At 49.4% G+C, this 18,190-nt stretch overlaps 5 protein-coding genes across 5 annotated transcripts; 2 read left to right on the top strand and 3 right to left on the bottom strand.

Annotated features, from left to right (window-relative positions):
* Positions 1–301: 301 nt before the first annotated feature.
* On the bottom strand, positions 302–1,387 carry PV10_00632 (uncharacterized protein; the record flags this gene model as incomplete). The annotated part of the gene is made up of 1 exon (XM_016364741.1): positions 302–1,387. The coding sequence occupies one exon, from the start codon at positions 1,385–1,387 to the stop codon at positions 302–304; it is 1,086 nt and encodes a 361-aa protein (XP_016228390.1).
* A 981-nt stretch (positions 1,388–2,368) lies between these two features.
* PV10_00631 (uncharacterized protein) lies at positions 2,369–4,854 on the top strand (the record flags this gene model as incomplete). Its single annotated transcript, XM_016364740.1, has 6 exons — positions 2,369–3,172; positions 3,229–3,294; positions 3,357–4,266; positions 4,328–4,462; positions 4,523–4,623; positions 4,680–4,854. Exons 1-6 carry the CDS (start codon positions 2,544–2,546, stop codon positions 4,852–4,854), a joined length of 2,016 nt encoding a protein of 671 aa, XP_016228389.1. The 5' UTR covers positions 2,369–2,543.
* Positions 4,855–5,276: 422 nt separating this feature from the next.
* On the top strand, positions 5,277–7,554 carry PV10_00630 (uncharacterized protein). The gene is made up of 5 exons (XM_016364739.1): positions 5,277–5,722; positions 5,777–6,168; positions 6,219–6,900; positions 6,962–7,099; positions 7,158–7,554. Exons 1-5 carry the CDS (start codon positions 5,630–5,632, stop codon positions 7,350–7,352), a joined length of 1,500 nt encoding a protein of 499 aa, XP_016228388.1. The 5' UTR covers positions 5,277–5,629; the 3' UTR covers positions 7,353–7,554.
* PV10_00629 (uncharacterized protein) lies at positions 7,538–9,478 on the bottom strand (the record flags this gene model as incomplete). The annotated part of the gene is made up of 8 exons (XM_016364738.1): positions 7,538–7,821; positions 7,873–8,179; positions 8,244–8,337; positions 8,400–8,615; positions 8,677–8,734; positions 8,854–8,901; positions 8,954–9,000; positions 9,147–9,478. The coding sequence occupies 8 exons, from the start codon at positions 9,476–9,478 to the stop codon at positions 7,538–7,540; spliced, it is 1,386 nt and encodes a 461-aa protein (XP_016228387.1).
* A 5,382-nt stretch (positions 9,479–14,860) lies between these two features.
* PV10_00628 (uncharacterized protein) lies at positions 14,861–17,013 on the bottom strand (the record flags this gene model as incomplete). The annotated part of the gene is made up of 4 exons (XM_016364737.1): positions 14,861–15,889; positions 15,941–16,794; positions 16,854–16,896; positions 16,951–17,013. The coding sequence occupies 4 exons, from the start codon at positions 17,011–17,013 to the stop codon at positions 14,861–14,863; spliced, it is 1,989 nt and encodes a 662-aa protein (XP_016228386.1).
* Between the last annotated feature and the right edge of the window lie 1,177 nt (positions 17,014–18,190).

The raw sequence follows: 18,190 nt of genomic DNA, 5'->3' as shown, positions 1-18,190 counted from the left end.
GCGGTGCTTGTTGCCTACACTTGGACCAAGCGTAAGCTAGCTCCACTTCTTGAAATTAGTCTACTGGCTATGTCACGGTTGAGCCTTGCTCTGGAATACTCCGAATGCCTCGAAGAACCGTGCTTTATCGCCTCTCCTTGCTCTGAGCCATGTTCAGTCGTCTCCGCAAGTTGGCATTGATCGGACTGTCATATATTCGTGTAACTTATAAGGCCTGCGAATTTAACATCCTGCCGAGACCGCAATGGGTTCACCACCGCTAATGGTGACATCTTCGTGGCAATCATAGTATCTAAACAGCTCATGTTAGGATAATGAATGACAAGACAGCAATGCCCAGTGCCCTTACAGCAGTACTGACTGCCAGGGGGCTAACTTCAGATGATTGGATCAGCTCTGGCACACCTTTCGTGGCAACTGAATCCACTAAGCATCTTGTCTGGCCATTAGTCTCATCCGGCACATTGCCCAAGTTGAAGACTGTCTCAATCCATTGTACGCCGACATAGACCTCTCGATTGAGCCTCATCCTGCCAGAGAAACTTTGCCCGTTACTCCATAGGTTGAGCATCAACTGGCTGGGCTCAGTCGGGGTGCTGTTAGTCGTCTGGAACAGCAGCTCGTCGTCCATATACCAAAAACTCCTTCCCTCCAACCAGTCAAGTCGATAATCAACCCATTCGGTCCAGTTTTTGCCACCTGGGATCTGGAATTTCCGCGAAACCCCCGGAGTGGTCGGAGATGCTGGCTGGTTGGCGAATGAGACCGTGTCCATTGGATCTCTGGTCAAGATCTCAATGTCGCTTTCCTGGGTGTCTGATGCATACGTGAAGAATCCCAGCACAGCACCTGTAGCGACATTGCCATTGTCCATGTCGTCAGGGATGATCTTCATCCGGGCACGCATGCTGGCGTACAGAATATTTTCATCACGGCTGGCTAGCTGTACCACGCTCTGGAAATCTTGTAGCCTGGTAGTTCGCAGAGTCAAGTAGGTCTGTGTGCCGCCCGAGTCCGGATCAGTCGATAGGTATGCGTTCTGAGCCGAGTAGATCATCGGCACCTCAGATTCTGGGTTCCTGATCCCGTTTCGGATTTTCCATGCATCTGAGAATGCAGCCTGAGAAAAATAGTGTGATGTCACATTTTCCATCCCCTCATCTTGGTCTGGTGTAATGGACGGTGGCTCACTAGTGACATAGTCGCCAAGGTCGCGAAAATCCCAGAAGCGATGATTCTCGAAGGGGTCAGCATCGTGTCCAGAGACAATGTACAGATCGCAATTCGAGTCTGATCGAGATGCAAGAGGTGCGGGCAATTCTGGAGCAAACGACGCCTCGGTCCGCAAGTCCACGAAAGCCAGCGCTACTATCGTCAAGCCTAACATATTGACTGTGACGAGAGGACGAAAACTTCGAGAAACGAAACGAAGCGAACGAAAGGACAGCGGTGGTGTGAGCCGCTACCTCGAGGATCCCTTCTGGACCCCTCCATGCCCTTGTCGTCATCCGTTTCTGCCAATAAATGATATCGAAATGATGAATCCTGTCGGAAGATGAGGCCGTGCGCGCTTCTGACGTGAGGTGCAACGAACGATCTACCAGTCGAGAAGCCTTGGAAAGCCTCACATCTGAGAGGGCCAAGCACTGAGGCCTGTCCGACTAAATGAGCGATGGCAGGTCGTTCAATTTGCTTTTCTGGCGTATTGAAGAATAGCTTCCTCGGTTACAGCTGTGCGTCTGTGCACGAACCCTTGGTTGGGGGTCGGGGTCAAAATGGTATCCGTGCCTCATTCGCGTGGACGCCAACGACCACTGGCACCGTCCATCTTTATGTAAAACCCTTCAGTTGGCAGGCTGGGATTCTTTTCTTAGTACTGACAACCACAGTATTGAGAGAGAACAGACCCAAGGACAACCATTCATCTCAAGGCACCTACCACGTCTCGAACGTTCCTGCGGGACCATCCACACTTATGTACGGAGTATGCAGACATATCCTGCCCCTCCATCCGCTAATGCTCTCTGTTGACAACGAGCCCACAATGCTTGTTAGTCAGCCATTGCTATGAGCATTTCGATCCAGGTACGTCGGTAGTTCGTTGACGATAGACCCTGCCAGGAGTTAGTCCTAGGCTTACCAAGGAGGCACAGGCCACTTCATACCCCGAGTTCTCTTCAAACGGCTCTTGGGACTCACCTTGGTAGATCCTTTGCACATGCTTGGACCACTACCACCCATACGCCGCCCCAGAAGGCGCAAAGGGCAAACCGAAACCCTGGTGACCGATTGTAGCATCCTGGTCTAGCCCCACACGCTGACGGAGGCCATGCCAACAATGGTTCGTATTATTGATTGATCTATCTGGCTCAACTATATACTATCTCAATCGCTTGCGCTGTCTCAGCGAAGTGTCATGTTTGCCACCAGGATTTTCTATGCCTATACCCTTTAATCAGAACCTAACGCTGGGATGATCGACCCGTTTCAACTTCACCCGCCTTCACCTTCACCATCAGCATGAAACGATACCAATTTGCCAGATGTCGGTGACCAACGCTACGCAAATGCAACAGGTGCACGATGGAGTCGCCGTAGTCGACTGGCAACAGTGGTTGGACCTTGAAGACGGCTCTGTGAATGGAAAGCAGAGGAGATTGCGAATTGCAAGTCCAGAGCCACGTGGCGATGCCTCTTCAAGGAGATCGTGGCCGCTTCCATCACCAACATCACCGCTAGCCGCTCCCGAAAATGCAGTCCTAGCCAATGAGGACCGAGTTCTACCTATCCAGCGCCCGCGAGCGAATTCCCTGGCTATCTCTTCAGCCGACTCTCTGGAAAAAGTACAACTGCCAGATGTCCGCAATGTCACAGTCACACCAAGTCCGTTTGCAGACCAAACGACCTACCCTAGGAACGAGCCTCAGATTGCCACTCTCATCGGCGAGCGAGTTGTCGAGGAACCAGACCCGGAACTTGGACGACCACGAGCTCCCAGTCGAGGAAGCATAGAGAGCTTGGAGAGACTGTACAAGTCGAAACGCCACAGCAGCAAAAGGGGCAAGTTTGCCCAAATATTCTTCCGATACTCGATGTATCTGTTGTTAGTGTGCTTTATCTACTTTGTCATGGTGGGAGTTCCCTTGTGGAGGGGGGTGGTTTGGTATTTATGGTATTGATTTCATATTTCCACTTCTGAGGTTCCTGTCACTGACAAGAATGACTCAGGTTTACTTTGAAATACAAACGCGTTTTACGGGGAGGCTGTGCCATCCTTGTCAGTATTGCATTTGCGTAAGTTAGCCACTCTGCACAATCTGAATCTAGAAGTATCATTGACACACGTGCTTTTGCAGTTATGCCATAGGTACTTTGCTCGTGAGATACGAGCCTGACCCGGCACCTATACCCCCCGAAGAGGCCCAAGCCTATATTGAGCGCAACAGCAGTACAGCTCTCATTGTGCCTTGCTACAAATCTGCTGAGATCATCGGACGTACCCTCGAAGCAGCCCTGCAAATATTCCCACCGGAGAACATCTTTGTGGTTGCCAACGGCAACAGTCCCACACCTCTCGACAACACCGAAGAAGTATGTCGACCCTACGGCGTCAACCATATTTGGGTTCCTGTGGGTTCAAAGATTGTCGCTCAATTTGTTGGGGTCTATGCTGCACACAAGTTCCAACATGTCCTCATGATTGACGACGACTGTGCCCTTCCTGCAGGGTTTCCCATCGTAGCAGATCGGATCCAACCTGGCAAAAAGAAAGGCCTGATCAAATGCGTTGGATATACCATCAAAGCTGTTGGTCCCAATGGCACCAAAGGTACCATTGTCCAACAACTCCAAGATATGGAGTATAAGCTATCCGGAATGGCTAGGAAGTGGCAGGCAACATGGGGCTCTGCGACTTTCGCCCATGGCGCCATCGCGCTCTGGGAGCGGGATTTCATTCTCAAATGTTTTCGACATCACCCTGGATTCAAAATCTCCGAAGACTGGTTTTTCGGTATGGTCTGTCGAAACATGGGAGGCCGCATTGTCATGTGTTCGGCTGTCTTGGTGGAAACCGAAGTCCCTTCAGGATTGTTCGTGGGCGCTGGCGCCAGAGGAGGTTTTGGGGAGATGACGGTTTACAAACAACGGTTCTATCGCTGGAACTTTTTCTTTGTCTTTCGCATCTGGCACAATGTGAAGCACATTCTCTTCAGCTGGAACCTGGGCATCTATTCGATCGGCGACAAGGTTTACACTTTTCAAGAGGTAAGAGCCCTGCCACCAGAGATGTGGGAGTTACAGTATTGACCTTTACCGACGTCCACAGCTCCTGGGGACACTCTTCTTCCTTGGTGGTCCTATTCTCCTACCACTGGCCTTCATTGTGGAACCAAGGTTCGCTGGTATTATGACCGGCGCTGTCATTGGCATGTACTTTATCATTGTCAACCTGTTTAATGAGGTAAGCCCTGCGCCGTTCCTCCTGCACATGCTTCCAAAGTTTTCGCTAATCATTCTGAAGATTATATTACGTCAAAAGAGGGAGATGGTCTCCCGAAAAGTTGTCATCTTCTGCTACATCCCGTACAAATTTGTACTACGAATTATGAACATTTTCTCAGTGTGAGTATTCATGACGACGTCTCCCTTGGATTTTTCTTTCACTGACAAGGCAACAGATATTACGCCGTTTTTACATACCCACGATATTTCGCCGTGCGGCATTTGTCGATTGTTGAGGACCAACAAGTGGTCGAGCTTGTGATACAGTCAAAGGGAAACGAAGCCGGGCAAAACCCCGAAAAACAAGTTGCTCGACCTGAGTGCGCCGCCCTCTCCGAGCGTGTCGTTTAGCCAAGGAATCGTCTGCCCATTGGCCTTAATCAAATACATTGAATCTCCTGCCTCATCGTGGCCAGGATGCTGAATAACAGAGCCAGTTGAAAATTTCGTATCAGGGGCTGATTAAGGTCTGGTGCTAAACTCACGTGGGCAACCAGGGCAATAAGAAATGCACGACATCCAGTCGGCCCGATACAATCGGCTATGGACATGCAGTGAGGGAGACCTAGGAACTGACGGCGCGGTTGGCCGTTGCTCTTAACAAAGGCCTGAGTTGGCCGTCACGTTGGCCTTAAACATTGGCCAACGGGTCAACTGTACCCAGTAGAATTGCCCTAAGGCTGCCCCGGTTTTGGTCAAGAGTGGCGGGCAGGCCTCTCGTAGGCCGAAGCGGCTATGCTCCCTCTCAGATAAGAGAGAGTTCTGACGTCTTCTTGGCGGGTGATCTTCGTTTAGCCTTGTGCTTATCGGCATAAAAAATGGTGGACGTTCAGATCGGTAATTGGAAACGACGAATGAATTTCGTCGCTCCAGGTCAATCCGGGATCAAAAAAGCAGAGTTCTTCTTGGCAAGTATCAGCGTGCAACGTTGTGCTCGCCGCTATCGCGTCAACAAATGCGCGGCCAACAAGAAGTCATCGCCCTTCTGACCACGTGAACAGCGAGCGGCGTCGTCAGTTGTTATATATTCGCTGTCGTGTCTAGATGTAGACCTGATCATCATCAACATCAACATCACCTCATCGCTCACAGACCAGAAAATCAGACTGTACACACAATCAACACAATGGACAGCGAAATGTCTCAAGACAAGAAAGTCATTTCGGAGCGGGGCACCTCGGAAGCTGGACCAGGTGAAGTCCTGGAACTCGACCGGGAGGTGAGAAACATGATCCCACGACGAGATAAGATCCATACTCACGCATTTATCTAGATGGAGAAACGAATCGTGCGCAAAATTGACTGGCACATTCTGCCCTGGGTTTGCGTGTCTTATCTCATCAACTACCTCGATCGAGTCAACCTGGGAAATGCGCGAACTCTGAATAACGATACGCCGGAAGACAATATCGTTCAACAGCTTGATCTACGTGGTATCCGATACAGTACTGCTGTGGCCGTCTTCTTCGTTCCCTATGTCTTGATGGAATTTCCTAGCAACATTTTGCTCAAGTACTTCACCCCAAGAGTCTGGATTGGCCGAATTATGATCAGCTGGGGCATTGTGACTCTCTGCACTGCTGCAGTCTCAACATACGCTGGGTTGTTGGTGGCTCGATTCTTCCTAGGTCTCGCTGAGGCAGGATTCTATCCTGGTGTGATCATGTATGTTCTTTTCCGGTGATGATTCTCTCCATCCATCTAATCCCATACAGGTATCTTTGCTTTTGGTACAAGCCCAACGAAAGAGCCACGCGCATGGCCATTTTTGCTGGGTCTGTTGCCGTGGCTGGCGCATTCAGCGGCCTTCTCGCGACTGGCATCTCGTTCATGAACGGCAAGGCAGGTCTAAGCGGTTGGCAGTGGCTATTCATCCTTGAAGGCATTCCCGCAGTTCTTTTCGGCATTGCAGTCTGGTTTTTGATGCCCAACTATCCAAATGATGCAAAGTTTTTGACCGAAGAAGAACGGGCTTTTGCCGTTGCTCGAATGGGTCCTTTTGCTCCAAGCGCCAACGACAAGCATTTCGACAAGGACATCGCCAAAAAGACACTAATGGAACCTCTTTTCTGGCTCTTCGCGGTTCAGTACTTCCTCATGACCAATTCCTTGAATGCTTTCGGCTATTTTGCCCCCACAATCGTGGCCTCTCTCGGTTTCGAAGGCTACGTTGGACAACTTTTGACAGTGCCTCCCAACTTTTTCGCATTGATTATCATCGTCAGCAACTGCATGCACTCGGACTTTACCAAAGAACGAACCCGGCACGTTATTGCCGGTCTGATATTTGTTGGGCTGGGTTACTTGCTTTTGGCAGTCTTGACGAATTGGATTGGGAGATATGTTGCTGTGTTCTTGATTGCTTGCACAAACGCTGCGGTCCTCCCCTTCCTAGCGGTAAGCAACATGTCCTATCTGTAGGATGGTATCCGTGAGCTATCACTGACACAATTGACAGCACCGTACTGCAACCGTGTCAGGCTCTACCGCCACAGCTCTTGCAACTGGTGGTATCATCGCTCTGGCCAATTGTGGTGGTATCTCGGCGCCATTCCTCTTTCCGGCATCTGACGGACCAAGATATCAGATGGGGAATGTGAGTATTCTTGGTTGGAGATATCCCAAAAAGCGTGTTGCTAACAACTTGATTGCAGTGGACCGTCTTTGCCTTTCTATTTGTCTCAATCTTCATCACTATCTACCTCGGCTGGAGGTTGGGCACTGGGTCTGAGTATCGTGATATCAAACAGGTGGCCGGCGAGACCTTGAACAGCGAAGAGTTGGAGAGACGCAGCAGCGCCATTACCCAAGAAGCTCAACGCGTCGCGGCCTCGCAGACAAAGGTCTGAGAGCGAGACACTTCGACAACTCGGGTTCGATACATTGAGTTTTGTTGATCGGTCTGATTTGCGGACAGAGATACCCTCATGCAGAGAGATGCTTATGGTCTCGGGTCAGATGCGACTCTAGATCTTCACGACAAGAACGATATTCTCCAAAAGTCTTAGGTACTAGGTAGCGGCTATTGAGATTTTTACTTGAAGATATGGGTTACTTTCACGTTGCAGAAGCCGAGTAGTCCCGTTTTCCCCCATTCGCCGCCCAGCCCGCTCTCCTTATGGCCGCTGAATACCGCTTTGGGCGTAATTGACTCAGCACTGTTGATGAAGACACTTCCAGCCTCAATTCGACTGGCGATACGAGTCGCACGATCAATATCCGAGGACCAGACGCAAGCGGCAAGTCCAGTGTTGGAGTTGTTCGCCTCGTGAATCACATCTTCTTCGTCCGACCAGGGCAACACCGGAACAATAGGACCTTTTCATGATCAGATATGCACTCGACGGCAACCAAGGTGTGCGCTCATACCAAATTGTTCTTCTTGCACGATTCGAGAATCTGCTGGTGGGCTATCAACAATAGTAGGGTTGATAAAATACCCTGTCGAATCCTTCACAAGCCCGCCAGTGGCGAATCTGAACCCATTTTGCAAGCAGTCATCGAAATAGTCTCTTACTTTCAAATACTGCATCTCGTTCTGCAATGGACCAAGCTTAACATCGTCATCCAAATCACTTGAGCCAACCTTCAAAGTTTGAGCATGCTTGACCATGGCAACCACAAAATCTGGATAGATGGATTCGTGTACATAGATTCGCTTGGTTGCTGTGCAGACCTACGATAGTCAGCGTTGGCCTTCAAACGGGCTGGGACATCAGAGGAGATGAAATCTTAGTTACCTGGCCGGAATTCCTGAATGCACCATCAGTCACTTTTGGAGCGACCTTTGCGATATCTACATCGGGGCAGATAATTGAAGCATCATTCCCACCACTTTCGTTCCATTAATCCGACGGGAGCCATTCAAAAGGGGTCTCATTTCATTAGGTACTTACAGTTCGAGGGTCAGTCGTTTTAGCGTCCTCGAGCATGCTTGCATCACCTTCTTCCCCGTCGCAGTCGAACCAGTGAAGGAAATTTTCTGAATGCCGGGATGTTCAGTCAACCAGGGCCCCAGGGAATCGTCCCCACCCAGAACCTGCAGTACTCCAGGAGGAAAGACTTGCTGAGCAAGTTCCACAAGTTTGAGAAGTCCGTACGGTGTGAAGGGCCTCAAGGTGTAGAATACTGTTAGTTGTCGTGTCCACATGGATGTCTGCAATTAATACTTACGATGGCTTTGCAATCACGCAGTTCCCCGAAACCAACGCTGGTGCAATCTTTCCAAGAACTTTATCCCAATGTTATCTCATGATACTGGTACGCGATAAGTCAGTCGGGAGGACTCACCCAGACCGACAGGAACTAGATTCCAGGTTTGGTTAGAATTCTCTTTCATCTACACAGAACTCAAGAATGAAGACTCACAATTCCAGGGACATATAGCAGCCACCACGCCTTGGGAGAATTAGTGGATAGGTCCGACGCCTAATCAGTTACTTGTACAAACCCATCGGCACGTATTGGGTAATCATCACTCGCTGCTCATCTTCAATCCTCTCTTCGGGCAAATCTAGGCCGACTAATTGAAATCAGGATTAATATCTGTTAAATGGATCAGTATGCTGCTACTTGCCATGATGCATGTATACATTGTAGCCTGCAATGGCCTCCATGTTATTTTTCTGTCGCAAAGGTCTTACGTCAGATCTGGTAAAAGGCCAGTTGCTAAATTGTTGTAACTCACTGGCTTCCCACATTCCTTTCTAATGAGAAAATCGAAATCTTGCATATGACTTTGGTAAAGCTGCCCAAACTTGGAACAAATCTCTTTGCGTTTGGCTATCGGAGTGGTTGACCACGACTTGAAAGCCTCCTGAGCTGCTTGGACGGCATCGTCGACGTCTTGCCGTGTTGCCACAGGAACATCCCAGAGTTTCTGTCTTGTGGTAGGATCGATGCCTTGATAGACAGCATTCCCGCCTCTCGCTTCGCCGTTGACAATGTTTGAAAATTGGGTGAAATCCATCACCATCTTCGAGGGCGACATACCTAATTCTTGGTTTCTCTCCGTTGGCTGGACCGCAATCAAGGCTTCTGATCATAGCAGAAGACCTTTTGTCTTCCATATCTATCATGACAGGGTGATGTCAGGCTTTTGCAAGCTCTCCAAACATTACCTAAGCACCGAGCCTGGCATCTCGGAGGTATCCTGGACCCGTTGGAACCAGGCTCGGTAAATTTTCATGTAATTCGCCGAACCTATATCACAGTAATGTCACGTCTGGAGTAGCCGCACCTAAATCGTTGATTGCGCCCAGTCAGCTAGTAGATCGGTTCCCCGATGGAACACGAGTATGCTCATGAAACGCCGACTGACGCCTTGGCTCAACTTCGAGGGGAGGGCAATTCTCAAGCACAGGAGAAGGTTTTAAGTTACTGTGACCGAGTCTTTGAGATGCTTTTCCATACTGACAGAACACATGTCCAAGTGAAGCTGTTGCTATACTGGAGTGCTATCTCGCTGTCTGTCGCAATTTGAACAAATATGCCCTCTCAACAGCCAACATGGACGTATGTCACGATCACATCGCCCAGCGAAGCCACCGGTGTACACGTCATCACGATGAACAAACCTCCCGAGAATCGTATTGATGTGAAATTCGCAAACGAAATCATTTCGGCTCTTCGCTACATTGAAAAGGACTTGCTAGGCCCCAATACTTCTGGTGCAGTCATTCTCACGAGCTCCAGTCAGAAGTTCTGGTGCACAGGGGTTGATCTCGAAGAGGCCACAACAGATCCTAACTCGTCAGCTGAAGGATTCTTCCCTTTATTGGCAACCATACTTGACTACACGTTCCCGATCATCGCTCTGATCACGGGACATACATTTGGCGGGGCATGCCCTATATCTCTCGCGTGTGATTATCGGATAATGAACAAAGACAGAGGATTCTACTGTTTGCCACCTGTAGACCTTGGGCTACACTTTGATGGCATGGGTTCTCTTCCCAGATTGAAGCTGCAGGCTCGAATCGCAAGGAAGATGCTGTTACAAGCACATCGATGGACGGCAGATGAAGCAGTGGCTGACGGTGTGATTGACGAAGCTGTGGAGCCAAGTCAGATGCTTACCAGAGCTATTCAAGTTGCGAAGGCTCACGCACCCAGGGCTAAGGCAGGTGTATATGGCCTTCTGAGAAATGAACTGTTCGGTGAAGCTACTCGCCAGATACAGCTTTTGGCTCACCGTCACCATCGGCCTAGTAGTCTTCCACCTCGAGCAAACATCTAGTCAGACTATGGTCCCAACAACGATGAATAGGTATAGTTGTTGACCTGAGTAGCACAGTCACCGGTGTACGTGTCAGAATCAGAAGTGAAATGGTTGATTGTCCCTCCTCATAGTCCTGGCTTCTCACAGCCGAACTTCTGATCTTTGCATGCTTTCCCAGTCCTTTCGCGTAAAGGGGATATACCCTTGAGAGTCACCCGGACACCAGAGTATTCGAGCATTAGCATCTACTTTCGCCGGATTGATCCCCTCTTCCCTTAGAGGCACTTTGTTTTGTTTGTTGTTGTGACTGTGTGATAGAGTATTAGCAAGCCGTATGAAGATAGGAACTGCGTATCGTGGTAGTCGATTCCGTGAGAAGTTGTGAAGTTCCACAAAGTCGAAGTTGTCCTCAAAGGCCGGATCAATAACTATCGCAGCGCAACCTGCACGACCCTCGTGTTGAGGGACCTCAACTCCGTAGACATTGGCTTCTAGGACTCCAGGAAATTGACCCAAAATTTCGCCGACTTCGGCTGTGCTGACATTCTCACTCTTCCAGCGGTACGTGTCGCCCAGTCGATCTAAGAAAAACCAACGTCCATCGCTAGTTCGACGAAGTGCATCTCCAGTTCGGTACCACAGGTCGCCTTTGGTGAAGACGTCTCGAGCGAACTTTTGAGAGGTGGCAACAGGATTGTTGTAGTAACCGGGAAAACCTTGTTCACTCGCCATTCGGACTAGAATCTCGCCACCTTGATCATACGGCTGGCGTTCGACAAAACCTGTTTTGGACGATCGCTGTAGTTCACCGTTTGTCGCGTCGACCGCAACCGGTACAATTGTGTTGTGTAGGATTTGGCGTCTCATCAAACCATGGTGCCCGACACACCCGACCAGGTAGTCTCCTGGTAAGCCCGGTCAGCACCCTTATTAAATGATGGAGCATAGGTGCATAAGATTGGGAAAGTACAATGGTACTCAGTGGTTTTACCTTGGCTCTTGTTTCTTAATGCAAAAACCCCCTCTGAACTGCCAAAGAATTCCACGATTGTAGAAACACCAAACCGATCACGAAACTTGGTCCAGACATCAGGCCTCAAGCCATTGCCGAACATAGTCGTCACGCGATGATTTTTGTCATCCGGGCCGGGAGCGGCAGCGAGCAGGTAACGAGCCGTTTCGCCAACATATGTAAAGCAAGTTGCATTGGACTCGCGAATCTCATTCCAGAACTGCGAGGCACTGAACTTCTTGCCTAGACATAATGTAATGCCACCCATAAGACATATAATGCTCACCATTCCGCCTGTACCGTGATAGAGCGGCATGCACTGGTACCAACGATGATTTGAGCCCACCTCTAAGCCATGAAACCCAGTGATTCCGTAGAGATAAGCATGATGAACTGTATGGGGCACACCTTTAGGCTTCCCAGATGTTCCACTTGAGTAATGGCACTGTTAGCCAGTTCTGAACGTGAAACTCTGGCTAGAGATTCGTTGGATCTGATTTACCTTGTGAAGATGAGAGCCTGGTTGTCACTACCTTTTACCTTCGCTCGAAACGAGTCATCCGGCCTTGTTGGACGCAGTGCTCCAATTTCAGCCTTGAGATTATCATCGAGCACCACGATACCCATACCAGGGAGCTCCTTTTCTGAGCTCTGCAGGGCTTCAAATCGGTCACTTAGATCGGGATCAACTATTGCGAGCAGGGATCCTGAATTCCTCAAAACATGCAAGAGAATTTCTCCTTCGAGATTGTGATTGATCAATGCAGGCGCGCATCCAATTGCCCAAAGAGCAACCCACATGAACAGAAACTCTGGGCAGTTTTGGTGGTACAGCGCTACCCATTGTCCCGGTTGAACACCCAGCGTAAGAAACCACTGTGCATAGCGACAGGTGTGATGGTACACTTGGATTCGGGTGTAGCATGCTGACTTGGACCAGATGCTGTCGCTATTGGGCTCTCGGTGCACTTGAGCCTCGAAAAGATACCACGGCGAGACCTTGTTATCCTTGACTACGACTCAAGTGAGTGTTTAGTCCACTGGACCACCAAGGAAAGGAGAAAGCACGGTACCCACCCGCGTTTTGATATTTCTTCTCTGCCCAATTTTGCATTCTTATTGCTTTGAGGTCTTTACTGATATGAGATCTCGCGTCCAAGTAAGCCACTGCCGCAGCTGTTGCCCCAATGACAGGAAAGACTGAAGTTTGACTCAACAATGTTGTCGCAAAGGGGTGATTGATGACAACTCACATGAAAACATTGCCGACATGCTTCCGTTTGCTTGGGACGCATTGATCAGCCTCAATAAGATATAAACGGAAGGTGTCATTCTTATGGACTATTTGCCCTGAAGTAGATACCGAGTTAAGTACCGAGTGTCCGCACCTCGGACAAGAGATTTTGCCGAGCTGGGAAATCTAGAATTCATCACTAGTGGAAGCATATCACTCCTCCAATTATCAAGTAGGTGATGCTTCTCTTTGTAGAGCTCTCAAAAACGGTGCCGATGCTGAAATCAAGACATGGGCCTACTAGTCAGCAACAAAAGAGTACGCCACCGTGATATCAACGAGGATGCTACGTGAACTTGAATTCGGAGAAGATTCCTGAGGCCCTGAGAGATATGCCTTATCTTAGATACTCCTCCGTTGGTCCTTGACGTTCTTTCCAGACATCATAAATCCTGGCACCGAGCCACCTTATGTGTTCATTGGACGAGGATCAGCCGACCTGTTACCTTCCCTCCTTTCAGCATCAATAAAGCCTCATTCGCACGGTCTTTCTGCATCAACGTGACTGGAACAGGCGCCAGTTTACCGAGCTTTGCCAGCTCTGTGATTCGTTCAAGGTGCTTTATAGTGCCGGTGCTGTTGCCTATTACTGTCGCGGCTTTTGCTACCAGACCAACCAGTGACATGTTGAGTTCACCACCGATCAAGCCAACCTGGACCATTTTGCCACCCTTACACAAAAGTGAAAAGGCCAAAGCTGCTGTTTCAGAGTTATTGACGAGGTCCATGACCGAGCTAATAGGTCCACCAGCAACGTCCACCAGCTTTTGGCGGGCATCTCCTGATTTTGGATCAATCGCTGCCGTGGCACCAGCTTGGAGAGCCGCTTCTCGACTTTGAGGCTGAGGATCTACACTGATCAACTTGGAAAATCCGAGTGCTTTCAGCAGAGATACTGCAGCGAGGCCCAGCCCCCCAGCACCTATCAGCACAATCGGAGCGTCAGGTGCCATGGGGTACATCTTCTCTATTGCGCTCATCACTGTGACTCCCGAGCAGCCAAAAGTCGCTGCGACTGCAGGATCGAGTTCTCCCGGATCGACGAGGTATTTAGGGTGCTTGACCAGGACATAATCCGCCATGCCGCCGTTCTGTAGGATGCCGATGCTTTGTGGCTTGTCACACAAATTCTCGTCTCCAGTCTCGCACCGCCAGCAATCGCCGCATCCTATCCAAGGAAACGCTATTCGACGATCTCCCAGAGCAACTCCCTGGGCTTGCGGTCCTAGCTGTGCGACTATGCCGAGTATTTCGTGTCCCATAGCGCAAGGAAGCTTACAGCCACGATCAGTCATATGGAACTTCTTGCCCCCTCCGAGATCGTAAAACCCTTCCCAGAAGTGTAGGTCAGTGTGACAGATGCCAGAATGGGTGACTTGAATTAAAACTTCAGAACCTTGGGGCTCCGGCCTTGGGAGCCGAATTTTTTGCAAAGGTTTCCCATTTTCAACGACAGCCCAGGCTTCCATGGCGACGTTTGTTCATCCAAAGAATGTCTTGTTTTGCTTTCATGTACGCATCCCCTCTGAGTGGGATAGCTAGCAATATAGAGGTCGATTTGTGGAGATGGCTTGATTATCAACCACTAATAGGCGAGCTTCTCGTTGGAAATCCGGGGCCGAGGGTGTAGCTCTGTGAGTGAAAACAACCCCAGTCGGAGATTTCGGTGATATTTGAGGAACTGTTCGCCCGTGGGAAAATTGAAGATACCGCCGTAGGCCTTGGCCTTTCGCTGCTTGGCAACTATAACAGCATTTGCAGAGGTACTGAACGTCAAACGGCCGGAAAATGTCTACGACGTTATGTAATTGCGCCTTTTTGGCCATAAAAGCTACTCGATGTAGTCCATGGGACAGGGTTGGAAGATTTCATCTGGCCAGAGCCAATCTCCCATGGTGTCTGAAATCCCAAAAGTTGGATCTCTCCAAGACGTGGGTACCAGAGTCTCTATGTCTAGAATATCTTCATTCGCTGGAATGCCCATAGTGAATTGTTGACCTGGGCTCGGAGGAGCAGAAGACCTCGTATAAGTCGTTGCTGGAGGCTGGGAACTATTACTTTGTTTGTCCATGGTCGAACCGTTATCGACCGCGGCTTCGACTATGGAGGTCCAAAGATTGCATCTTTGTCGGTCGAAACCTTCGAACAAAAGCGTATCTTGCACGTTGGAAATAGATCGGAGTCCTTGAGGAGCTGAAATGTTGAGGTGTTTTTCTCCGAGAATCTGATACTGTTTGAGAGCACTTATAGACGTAGGCCATCGTTTGGACATGGCAACCAGTGATTTCTCAAAAATCTGCATATTACCATGGACGATTTCGCGAATGGCTTCGTACTTGTGGGCAATCAAGTGTGGGATTGCCGCAGCCAGTATGTAAAAGCTTGTAATCGCAGGAAGCCGTGAAAACTCGTTCCTTGCAAGAAAGCCTTCCATGAGATAGACCATGTATGATGAAGCGATCAGGGCCACCGGCGACACAGATTCGCGAGGCAACTCTGTCTTACAGAGCAGAGAGACTGTGGCGAGATAGATGGCATAGATCTGCCTCACCACGAAATTGTTCCCCGATTCCTTTTCCGCGGTCCTGGTACTGAAGTATTGCATTTCGGAAGGCAATTCTTTCAGCCACCAAAAAAGTCGATTCCTAATGTCTGTTCCCACGGAGGGTGTGAACTGTCGTTGTTGATATGACTCGCAAAGATCGCCCAGGATCAGGCAAATCTTAACATAAGCAACAAATGGTCGAGCAGTTGTGTCGTGAAGCTCAAAGTCTTCGGTGGATATTAGCCGCCTTGAGCAATATTTGAGGTTGAATATCCGTGGGCGGCCTGTGCCGGATGCAACCTGACAGTCTCTTGCCTGTCGGGTAATATTTCAGTCCATGTTTTGACATAGATTGGACGAACTTACTACCAATGTCCACCATACCCTTCGCTTGTAGGATGCGTGGGTTTCGCCGTTGAGCTCTTGGTGCAAACTGATCTGGTAGGCTAAATCTGAGGCAAAATGGAGCCACGAACGACTAGAGTCATGCACTACTGTCCACGTATCTGTTTGGTTATACCACCCAAGCAGACAAGCAGCGACGATGTTGATCATCGGGTTCTTCTCGTACTGAAGATAGATGAGAGTTTTAAGAGAGGCGTAGTACTCCTTGCAAGGAAATGACGACGAGGCATCTGTGGCACGGGCTCCTGCCAGCAGGACAGCTTTCAACAATACGATGGGAACCTGATATCCCTCCCTCGCAATGAGCCAGCGAGGTTGAACGATGGGCATCAAAGGGTGGACATAGTTCTTCCAGTCTTCAAGTAGTGATGTCATCCAGACTCTCGAAGGAACCTCGAATGCGTTGTATAGGCGGAGAACCTTCATATCTACCTCGGAAAGGCGGCTGTGGTGAGCTTGTATGGAAGTGGCAGGGAACTCGTGCGAAAAATACTTCTCAAAGTCGACTTTTGCGGAGCTCCATGGCACTTCTCCTAGCGACGGGCTTGTGACAACGACTTCTGCCTCAGTCGTCTGCTCAATGTCATTCAACAGCAAATTCGACTCCGTTGCCTCAACAGGCGGAGCTGAAAGAGGTGCTTCTTCTTGATCTTCTTGATTAGTAGAGTGTGAGGCCTGTAAACTCGAATCTGCCACTGGTACTGCGTGTGTGTGTACTATACTGTCCCGGCGCCCCTCTTGAGGCTCTTGGGCTGGTGCCGTATGTCCATGCTTACGCTTCCTCGTTCGTGGTCTGGTAGAACCAGTCAGCGAAACTGTTGCCAGGTTAATAGATAGGTAAGGATTCACATGCACGGACTACCATGAAGCTCACAGTTTGAGCAGATTGTCCTAGTCAAGTCGAGATTACAGCGAACCTTAAGTGACGGTCAGCTCTCGCATAATGTGGCAGTCCCAGCTAGAAACTGAACCTTTCGTCTATGGCATGCCGTGCAAGCACGCGCTAGACCTGTCAGTCGATATTCGCCCGACATGTTCTCACTACTCCGGATATAAAGTGTTATCAGTGAGCCAAAGGTTTCGCGTACGAATATCAGAAGCTGAATGAGGCTAGCGGGGGACGTTGACTTGGTTCCCAGGAGTGAGGAATACTCTCCTACGGAGGAGATGATTGTAGAAGTGGTTCACTTCCTCAGATTAACGGAATTTTGGACAAAATCGCCGAAATGTCCGCGGGAAATTTCTGGGAAATGCTCCCTCGATCCCTCGGCCCCATCCAGAGGGAGGGTCCACATCCATGCACCCCGCACTACCCCCGCGAACTACGTACACGAGATGATTGTCAAAGATTGAGGCGGATGAGTTGCCTGGGCTTCGTTGTTCCTCCGGGGGAGGCCCATCAGTCTATAGCCAAAGGTACGGCTCTACAGTGTACAGGAGGCTGGGAGATGTTACCAACCATTATGTAATCATGTTGGGTTGGCATCTGACATTGATGCATACACTTGTGCTTGACTGATTCTCAACGGCTTGACTGGCGTTCACCACATTTTAGGCTAATCTGCAAGACAACATTCACCGACCCATATAAAATCGACTAAGATCCTAAGCACGGACGCAAGTAAATGGTGTTGACATCGGGGAAGTTGACAGTTGAGAGTGTTCTGACGATCTATGTAGGCTCTATGTCATCATTTGAACGAAACTCTAGAGTCTAGCTTGTCCAGACTTCCACGTCTGAATATCGGGGTGACCAGTTTCGAAGAGCTCCTTCTTCAGCAAAACCTTGGGTATTTTGAGAGTTGCAGTCTTTTGGAGCTCAGGGACCACACGCATGATGGTAGGCAACTTGTATGTCGATAGTTTTGTTTTGAGGTCGTCTCTTAGTTCTCGAAGTGACAGCGAATCAAATTGCTGCACATTGTGGTTAGTATCTGCTTTCATCGAAATCAACTCCATAGACAACCTACCTCCTTGAGCACTATCGCGGTGGCGATTCGTTGTCCATACTCTGGATCATCAACACCCACTACAATTGCCTCTGACACCTTAGGATGGTCCATGATTTCTCGTTCGATGTCTAGAGCAGAAATCTTGAAACCGCCAGACTTGAGAACTAGAAAATGGTTAAGTAGATGGGATGCAACAGAGGAGGGGGGAACTTACTATCGATAGATTTCCGACCTTTGATGAAGTAATGGTCTCCCACCC

The sequence above is a fragment of the Exophiala mesophila genome (genome assembly GCF_000836275.1).
Source record: "Exophiala mesophila strain CBS 40295 unplaced genomic scaffold supercont1.1, whole genome shotgun sequence".
Lineage (NCBI taxonomy): Eukaryota > Fungi > Ascomycota > Eurotiomycetes > Chaetothyriales > Herpotrichiellaceae > Exophiala > Exophiala mesophila.
The sequence above is the reverse complement of the archived record's forward strand: the minus strand, read 5'-3'. Positions and strand labels throughout refer to the sequence as shown.